Source organism: Podarcis cretensis (genome assembly GCF_951804945.1).
Source record: "Podarcis cretensis genome assembly, chromosome: 13".
Lineage (NCBI taxonomy): Eukaryota > Metazoa > Chordata > Lepidosauria > Squamata > Lacertidae > Podarcis > Podarcis cretensis.
The window spans coordinates 2937772-2947821 of NC_137182.1; the positions used below are offsets into that span (position 1 = coordinate 2937772).

General features: G+C 47.9%; 1 protein-coding gene and 1 long non-coding RNA gene across 7 annotated transcripts in view; one reads left to right on the forward strand and one right to left on the reverse strand.

Annotated features, from left to right (window-relative positions):
* Positions 1-7249, reverse strand: part of EPB41L4B (erythrocyte membrane protein band 4.1 like 4B) — a 138805-nt gene extending 131556 nt beyond the window's left edge. For 2 of the 6 annotated variants that reach the window (XM_079949454.1, XM_079949453.1), the window contains exon 1: positions 6977-7246. In XM_079949454.1, coding sequence (XP_079805580.1) covers positions 6977-7213 — 237 coding nt within the window. In that variant the 5' untranslated portion in view covers positions 7214-7246. Of the gene's footprint in view, positions 1-6976 lie in introns of all 6 variants that reach the window. The other 4 variants (XM_079949450.1, XM_079949451.1, XM_079949452.1 and 1 more) reach the window with 4 other exon arrangements.
* Positions 7250-7655: 406 nt separating this feature from the next.
* Positions 7656-9794, forward strand: LOC307201131. Its single transcript, XR_013832569.1, has 2 exons — positions 7656-7751; positions 8735-9794. It is a non-coding gene; the product is annotated as an uncharacterized lncRNA (long non-coding RNA).
* The last annotated feature ends 256 nt before the right edge of the window (positions 9795-10050 follow it).

Here is a 10050-nt window from a genome sequence, read left to right on the forward strand (position 1 = left end):
TTCTATAGGATGTGTTGCTAGTGTTTGAAAGTAGTCAAGATCCAAGAATCCCCAGGCAGGCACCTCCAGATGGCGAAGACCTCAGGTGCCATCCTAGTGCCCAGGCATCTTCACTCAGTCACAAGGGCCAAGAGTCAGGTGAAAAAATGCACCTAGCAAATTTCAAATCCTAATTCTTACCTAATGAGGTGGAAGCTGATTCATTGGGACAACCTGGGCTCACCTTACCAAATGAAATGCCCAGATATTTTTTTTAAGTCCTCAAATCTCAAAGCCACACTGTTTCCTGTCCCACACCTCATTCCACAATTGATTTCAAGGTAGAGTGTGCCCTGGGTACTTTTCTTTCAATCTCCCATTCTATGGCTAATGAGCTCTCTGTACCACTCAGTTAATCTCAGTCCAAAACTATTCCCAGACCAGGAGGTCATGATCTGCCCATCTGTCTCTAAGCACCAAACCCAATTTTTATCTTACCAGAAGTACTAGCTATTTGTCCTGGATGTGTAATTTCCCCTCCTCACTGTAGTCCCTATTTCAATCCAGATAATGCATCTAAGAAGAACTAGTCTACTTTTCCAGTAGACCCACGAGCTGTTCTGAGCATGCTCAGAGCTGTTTCTACATCTGCAAACAGCTCAAACAGCTAAGTATAAAATGCCAATGTTCAAATGTCCCCTGTTTCTTTGCAAAGAGGAGGACAGGGAGAGTACCAAAACTGGTGGAAAAGAAGACAACTTTTCTCCCAGCAGAGATGCAATTCTGGCAGCAGGGATGCTTTGTGTGCAACTTAGACTTGAGGCAAGTGCTGAAGGCTCTTCAGGGATGGCAGCCTCTTCTCAATCCCACTGGGCAAATCCAAAGGGGTGGAAATAATAACTGGGATCTGGAAGTCCTTGAAGTGCTTGCAGGTCAACTAAGAAGAGTCCACTGCTTCCAGGCCCTTCTTCCCAGGGCTGGCCTGACATTGTCCAAACAATACAGCCTCTACCGGGAACTTCAGTCCTGCAGCAGGAATCCCTGACATTCTCTGCCCCAGTCCTTGGTTCCCCTTTTCCAGCTTTCCACCAGCCTGTTTCTCCTCCGCCTCCTCTTTCTGCAAGCCTCTTCCAGACTAGGTCTCCCAACTTTATCTTTCCTCCCTCCACTCTCCCCTCTAGAAAAAGAAAGGCCAGCCTCTCCAAAGCCAGGGCTGCTGGGAAATATAGCCCCTATAAACAGCTAACTTATTAAACCTCACAATAATTTCATAATTATCTGTCTATGTATTTCTAATAGTATAACCAAATCAGTAATTTTTTATATACAGTAACTGTAAAAACTACTCTGAAAATTTGTTGTTCCCAAAAATGAAGCCTTCATTTAGTTGTAAATATTAAGATTATACCAGCAAGAATGAGTTTTCTGTAAAAAAAAAATGATTTAAATCAAGTCTTACTGACTAGCGATTTAAATTGTGATTTAAATCAATTTGATTTAAATCAAATCCACCCTGGTGCTATTTGTAAAACAGCAATGCTTAAGTGTCCACTTAAGTATCTATGCAAGAGAGAAAGATGATAGGGAGAAAACCAAAAGTTGGCCACCACCCCACCATGAAACTCTCAGTAGACCCACCAGGTTCCAGAGGACACTGACTGACCACTTCTTACAGAGTTAGTGCAAGGATTACAGGATGGTGGACTGAAGATCTAGGCATTATTACCATATTTTCCGGGACCAGTCTAGAATAGAGAAGCAGTATGAAGATGAGAGCCAACATTTTCATTCATGAGCTACACTCAAGTATTAACTGCCAGTGATGAGCCATTCCTAACACTTGTTTAAAATGAAATTATTTCAGACTTACACTAATTGTTCTAAAAAAAGAAAGAAGACATTGACAGATGGGTTTTAAAAAGAATTAAAGCAAGCTCATGGAAAAGGAGTGTATCAATAGCTATTAACTATGACACCTAAATGAAATCTCTGTATTTGGAGGCAGTACACCTCTGAATAGTGCAAGCTCAGGGCTGGGCACAATTATGAGTTAGAATCATAGAATTGTAGCGTTGGAAGGGACCCCAGGGATCATCTAGTCCAATCCTCTGCAATGCCGGAATCTCAACTAAAGCACCCACAACAGGTGACCATCCAGCCTCTGCTTACAAACCTCCAGTGAAGAAAAGTCCACAACCTCCAGGGAGACTGTTCCACTGTCTAACAGCTCTTTCAGTAGCAAAATAGCAAGGTGGGGTTTGGGTGTATTTCAAAAATCATAAAGGTAAAGGTAAAGGTACCCCTGCCCGTACGGGCCAGTCTTGACAGACTCTGGGGTTGTGCACCCATCTCACTTAAGAGGCCAGGGGCCAGCGCTGTCCGGAGACACTTCCGGGTCACGTGGCCAGCGTGACATCGCTGCTCTGGCGAGCCAGAGCCGCACACGGAAACGCCGTTTACCTTCCCGCTGGTAAGCGGTCCCTATTTATCTACTTGCACCCGGAGGTGCTTTCGAACTGCTAGGTTGGCAGGCGCTGGGACCGAGCAGCGGGAGCGCACCCCGCCGCAGGGATTCGAACCACCGACCTTTCGATCGGCAAGCCCTAGGCGCTGAGGCTTTAACCCACAGCGCCACCTGCATACCTAATCATACTATATAATTAATTCATTAACAGAAATGTGGGTTTTAAGAATATGTGGACATATCTATATAAAGAAATCATAACAATGAAGCAGAGAAGCAAGCTTGTGTAGTATCAGTCTATATGACTTTTCAAAAATAGGATTTCTTTGTGGTTAGCTGCTCTTCATCAAAAGACTCACATGACGCTCCTCAAATGCTGTGAGGATGCAGTGCATTGGGGACGACATCTGAGTGGCAGCTGCCATTGACCCACCTTTATTCTGTGCTGCCCCTCAAAGATTCCTGGTTCCTGCAAGGCTGGGGGTTGGAGCCCTCCCAACTCTACAATTCTGAATCCTGCCTTTATCCTCCGTTGCCTTCTCACACCTTCACTTCCTTTCTGTTGCATTCAGCTTTAGTCCAGTGCAGTGGCTACATTAGACTTTTTTGTGTTGGGGAGGGGGAGGAATCCCTTCACAGAATTAACAGGAGACACCAAAAACTCCTCCCTCCTCCTGCTTCTGCTGTGTTAGTTGCTAGGTATGAACATTTCTCTTGAGCTGAAGGTGGGAAGTGTTGTCATGACTGCTGATGTCACAAAGGCTTTCCTCCTGAAACTAAGGGAAACAATTGTGGGTTTGGGAGTAAGATGATTCAACAAGTTCCCTGAATATTCTTTCAGACTTGGAGTGCAATACTCATCAGAGTTTGCGGGTCTCTCTCATAGCTAGAGGAAGGGGCAGATTTGCAATTTTAATTTTTTGAGATAGAGAGCGGCAAGCTTTTAGCTGGCCCAGACACTGAGGCAGAGAGAAGGGTTGTGTTCCAAGTGCTCCTCTCACTTCTCACTACTCTCTAAAACAGTTCATAGTGAATCACATGGGATCAGGTCAACGGGAACTAATGGCTACATTTACACCCTTCTCGCCATAGGCAATCGCTCCACAGCAACAGATGAACGGACATTCGTGTCAGAATCTGTGTCGTTCAGCGTGGAAGACCCTGAGGAGTTCTAGCTTCAAGAGGCTAGAGAGTGCATCACTCCATTTAGAAAGAAGAGAGAGCCCTTTTGAAAAAGTGCACTGTAAAGACTTAAAAGCATAGGAAGAGAGCATGAAAGCATTAGGAGATCAAGACTTGAAAAGCCTGATGAGGAAACTGCCTTTACATTAAAAGGCAAGCACAATTTCTAGTAGCCTTTTGAGGTTATGCACTTCAGAGAAGAGGGAAATAATAGGGTTTTTTATTTTTAAAAAATAGCTGCACAGTAAAATGAAATGCAAGAAAGTGGGCAAAAATAAAATCAATGGATATTTTGAGCAATTCATCTAAAAACAAAGGCCTGAAGCCAAGGATGCCTGCTTATTTCAAAGATCAGTCAATGAACTTCAACCTCGCCAACCTCTGAAGTTCCTGGTTCATGTGCAATGGTTTGGCTGTCCTTTCTCGCTCTCTCTGGCCTTCCCCTCATGCCCTTAAACTAAATTCTTCCAGAACCCAGGGCCCTCATCTCTCATGTCTCTTGGACAGCCAGGGAACCCCTGCACCCCCCCTTCCCCTAAGGTCCATCCATGGCAGGGAAGGGGGTCCTTTGTCTGCCCCCCCCTTTATTGCATTGGTTATAGAGTGGATTACGCCTACCAAACTGCAGGCAAATAGGTCTGGGTGGGGTTGCAACAGAAGCAAATGGGATTCACTTTCCTCCATGATCTGGAGTGGGGGCATGGACTTGTCACTTACTCTTTCTGACTCAAAAACAATAAAGAGGCAGCTGAGGAGTGTATTCTTGCCTGCACATTTAAAAAAAAAACACTTTGCGGCATCCCACTGGCTTTCCTTCCTAGCACTTGATTGTGTCCTCCAACAGGTCTCACAGGCCTTACAGCATTACATGCTTGTGATGTTGCCTGTGGAGTTCTGAAGAGTTCTGAGTTTTGTGTTGGTTAAAAAGAGCAACAATGAAATAGAGCTTTGAACTTTTTTAAAAAAAGGTATTCACCACTGCCCTTTAACTAAAAATAAAAATAAAAATCTAGAGTGCTCTGCAGACAACGTTTTGGAAAGGCTCAGTTCTTACAATGTCCGTTGAAGTAGAGAAACACAGTGATATGTATGATTTGATTTGATTTCTGATTTGATCCCAGAATGACCCTATCTTCATCAGAGAAATGTTGGAAGGTATGGAGTTATCTCTGAGCTAAGGAGATAAGCTGCCCAAAGTGGATAGGGGATTGGGCACTTGGGGAAGCCCACCTAACAATGTGGATAGGGGCAATTATTATTATGGAATAGGATGTCCCTACTTTCATCAGAGAAACGTTGGAGGGTGTGTAACCATACATCTGTTTTGCATTCCCTCTAGTAAATTATTTCTGGGCCCTCTGCCCCATAATCATTCCCTTGGGACCATTTGCCCTGCTTTAGAAGAACATATTGCCTCCTGAGTATCAGAACTAATCATGGCAGACCTAGTTAAAATAACCAGCCTAGGAATCTAAGCACAAATACTATGATCAGAACAGAAATACTATATGCACCAGAACTAGCATCGTATGTGCTTTCAAGGTACTGATATTTAACACAGAAGTCTCACAATTTCTGGATATACAGATGCACCAGAAATCATACGAGAGATCTTTGTGTTAAAATCTCCAGAAAACAGGTCACCTGATTGTTCTGATGTACAAATAAGTGACCTGCTGTATGGAGATTAAACACACAGATCTCTCACATGATTTCTGGAGTGTATTTTCATGCAAGACTAATACCTATTACACTGGTAATCTGGTGTATTTGAGCACTGTCCAAACCACCTTAAACACACACACATATATTTACTCCAAGGTCATTATTAGTAAAATACACAATCAGACTCTACACAAATTCATATGGAATTCTGATGATTTGGGGGTTTAAAAGAAGTTTCACCTTGCTTACATTCCATATTGTTTTAAAATCATATCTGATTTGCATTTTATTTTATTTTTACTGAGAGCAAACAGGAGCTTATCCGGCCAATTTCTGTGGCTGAATTCCATACTTTCAAAACTACAGTTGCTCATGTTTCTTTAAAAACAATATCCAACACTTTAGAAATTCAACACACTGTAAAGGCAATTTCACAAGGAACCCAAGAAGCATAAAAACAGGGAGTGAGGGGAGGAAGACCTGTAGGAAGCAGAAGCAACAATTTTGGACATGGGGAGGGGAGGGGGCTTGTCTGACCCCCACCTGACACTCATCCCCAGCAAGGATTCTTTCTATAGGGAAGGCAGGGTGGTTAGACAGTTAAGAACTGGATCCTGCCCTGAAAAGGGCAATCCTCTGCTTAGAGGCAGCCCAATCACAGGTGGAGTAACCAGGGACAGGCAGAACTGGTATTGTGAAAACTCAAAAGGCTCTTGATCCAAGGGTCAGAAAACTCTCTTCCCTGGGGACAGGGGAGTAGCCAAGGGAGGACGGGGGGGGGCAGCTTTCCCCCCATTAAATCAAGCAAATCAATAAAAATACTTAACTGAGGTTCTGCCCCTCCCCACATATAAAGTCTGGCTATGCCCCTGCCAGGGGAAGAGGGTCGTGACCACAACTTGTAGCAGAATTTCACCAGTGCCAGGAATTCATTAGTGCCAAATGGGCAACGAAATGCGCCTGTCAAGTCGAAGATGGAAAAGAAAGAAGGCCGGACTCTCAGGTCCCACCTGCCTCAGGCAAGGCAAGGCAAAAACAAACAGGCACCAGCTCCCAGGGGCGCAGCCAAGGAGGGGCAGGCCTTTTGTTGGGGGGGGGGAGAACCTCAGTTTGCTATGTATTTTTGTTTTTAATTGATTGGGGGACAGCTAACCCCCCCCCGCCTCCCTTAGCCACGCCCAAGGCAGCGCCACAGGTTTGTCCCCCCCCCTCCTTGGGGGGGAGGAGGAAGTTTGCAAAATGCAGCTGCGGGCGGCTGTTGACACGAGTGGACGCGGGGAGGGAGCCCGCGCCGTCGGCTAAGGGGCCTGGAAAGGGGCCCCACCTGGAAACCCGCCGCGTGGGGGGAGCAGCAGGTATCCCTCCGGGGATAAGGAGGGCGAGGGGAGGAGCCGTCGGTCCCAGGCGCGCCCCCCTCGTGTTTGCAAGCCTCGCCCGGGGAGGGAGGGAGGGAGGAGGAGGCCGCCGCTGGCAGCCAGCGACGCGCGACCGGGACCAAGGCGCTCGGAACGCGAACGCTTTTCCGGCGCGCAAATTGCACGGAAAGGCGCCAGCCGCACGTCTGAATGCATACACGGGGGTACAAAAAAGCAATGGCAGGCAACCCGTGCCGTGTTTTAAAGACCCTGCAATTTCCCCCCGAGGTCCCGCAGCCCCAGCCCGCCTTCCCCCGGCGGCCCCACTCACCGGCAGCTCCACGCTGACCTCGGTGCCGTCGAGCAGCTGCACCCGGCACTGCAGCGCCGCTCGGCCGCCCGTCGCGGCCGCCTGGATGTGCGGAGGCGCCGGGGCTCCGGGCGCGGCCAGCGGGGCTCCGGCCGAGGCCGCCCGGGGCGCCCCGTCGCGCTCGTCTCCTTCGCCGGCTGCTCGCCCGTAGCGCTGCATCGACCGCCGGCCGAAGGTCCTGCGCAGGAACCGCAGCATGGCGCGCCTTCGCTCCAGGGCAAGCGAGCGGCACTCCGGCTCCGAGCGGCCCGGCGCTACTGCGCGGACGGAGCTCCGCCGCCGCCGCCGCCCGCCGGGGAGCCAGCCAGCCAGGCAGGCAGGCAGCGGTGGGCTCGCCGCCGCTGGGCGGGGTCCCCGTCTGCCGCCGCCTCCCTTGCTGCCGCAGACGGCGAAGGCGGCGGCACAAAGGCGGCAGCGGCGACCTGTGGCGGCGGCGGCGGCGGCGCCGTCGCTCTGGCTCGCCCCAAGGCGCCGCCTTCCCTCCGGGGCCGCCTCGCGGAAAGGGCGCCTGTGGCTCTACCTGCGCCGGGCCGGCCACCTGCTCCACCTGGCCTCACCTGGGCGGAGGAAGAGGGGTCGGAACAGCGGCCGAGATGCCTCGCTCCTCCCCGGAAAGCCGGCGAGGCCCTTCGGCGAGTCGGGGGCGCCCTCTCTGGCCCGCGCCGAGGCAGGCGAACGGCGGAGAGCGCGTCTCTTACTCCCAAGCAGCCTGCGGACGTTGGACACTTACTTCCGAGTAAGTTCTGGGCAAGGCCAAGCCGACAGGAAGGGGCCTGGCAACGCACGCTTGGATCTGGGCCTGAGCAACTGTTAGGATGGGAATGGCTGGTTTGTTTCCCAGTCTGTGCTCTTGTTTTCTTTGTCCCAGGATTGCCGAGGTGGGAAGGGGTCCCCAAGGGTCATCCAGCCCAGCCCCCAGCAATGCAGAAATCTCAGCTATTGAGGAGAGCCCACAACTTCCCAAAGGAGCCCCTTTCACTGTTGAACATCAATGTATTTTGTGCTTTTATTTTGTAGGAACCGCCATTCCATCCATGATCTAGTGGAGATTCCTGCTTTGCAGAGGGTTGGACTAGATGACCCTCGGGGGTCCCTTCCAACTCTACCATTCTAGGATTACTATCACAAGAGCCCTACTGGATCAAGCCAACTAGCAATCTCTTCTCCCAGGAGTCAACCAGATGCCAATGGGAAGCACACGGGCAGATCCTGAACACCCGACAGCCACCCCACCACCACCCCGCACAGAGCTTAGGGTGAGGCCAGTGGAAGGGAGTGCGAAACAAGGGTTTCTGTAAAGCACAGAACACACTGAGGCTGCACCCTTAATTGTTTCGTTTTCATTTCATTTTTAATTTGCATACCACCTTTTCTATCTTGCTATATACAAAGCAGTTTACAAGCTGAAGAAACAATAATATACAGCAAAGGTCATACATCTTATAATAATCCAATCCAAATATCACAATAAATATATGACTTAAAATAAACAACATTATCAAATAAAGTAATATTTAATAACCCATTAGAATATAATCGTATACAAGAAAAAAAAGTCAACCTATCAGCAAATATTAGACAGAAATTCACTCTCAACAATTGCAGTAACCGTTACTTAAATTATAAAATAAAGCAACAGCAAAATACATAAAATACCACAATACATAAAAAGCCATAAAGTAATGATACTGTTGTTCATTAATGGTGCCCTTTCTTTAGGTGTTGGTGTCCTAGAGCAAAGCCAAACCCAGATGGAGGACCTTCTTGCAGGACCAGGCATGCTGAGATGCATGTGTGAACAAAGAAGGTTTGCCCTCTCCAAGAAAGAAAACAGTATATGGCTCAAGTGTTGAGCTCTTCAGCACAGAAGGCATCCATCTTAACACAGTGTCTTCTATGGTATGCCATGGATCAAAGCAGCAAAGCACAAGACAGATAAGGGCCAGTTGTCTCACTTCCCTGTCTCTGTCAGTGAACACTGCAAGTTGCCAAGTTTCTCTCTGTCCAGGGCTGTGTGTAGGAGCAAGTAGGAGTCCAAGTGACTAGCACAAGCCGCAAGGAGCAGTTTAACTCAGACTCCAGTCATGTCCATGAATTTCAGCCCTTCCAGAGAAATGAAAGGTTGCCATCACTCGAATGGAGAAAAGTCAAGTTCTGCACTGTTATGATGAGAGCAGACCTTGCTCTCTGCCCTGGCTGGCCTGGCAGTGAGAAGGCACCTTTACACAACCCACCTCTATATGTTCCCATCACCCACCGGAGATCCTTGCAATGTCTGCCCTCCACATACAACCTGCCTTTCAGGGTGGTGTGCATTTTGCAGCTCTGAAAAAAACTGGACGTATGAGCTAAGTACAGAAAGTGTTAAAGGGTTGTGCAATTCATAGGGAAGGGGAAGGCTGGTGGCACAATTGTTCTGTACAAAACAAAACAAAAACCTGATCCTCAAAAGGTTCTCATTTATGATCGCCCAAGCCACCTTGGGAAGAATATACAGTGGTACCTCGGGTTACAGACACTTCAGGTTACAGACGCTTCAGGTTACAGACTCCGCTAACCCAGAAATAGTATTTCAGGTTAAGAACTTTGCTTCAGGATGAGAACAGAAATCGCACGGCAGCAGCAATGGGAGGCCCCATTAGCTAAAGTGGTACCTCAGGTTAAGAACAGTTTCAGTTTAAGAACAGACCTCCAGAACAAATTAAGTTCTTAACCCAAGGTACTACTGTACCTGGAAAGGCAGCCTAGATATATTTTAAATAAAGAAAATATTACAGCCCTTTTGTGTTCTTTACCTCTCTTCCCTTGCAACAACCAGGCTGGGAATATATGATTTTGCAATAGCTACAGACTCCTTTTGGCCTTCTGGAAGCCTAACAAGCACTCCCTACCTCAGTATTTAAGCAAAACAAAATATTAAAAGAACGTTGGATAAGAGAAGAAAGAGAAATTAATTGGGAAATGCAACATTGTTCAAAATTAGGGCAAGAAAGGAAAATTACCAGATTAGAACAAGGCTGCAATGCCTGTTGGAA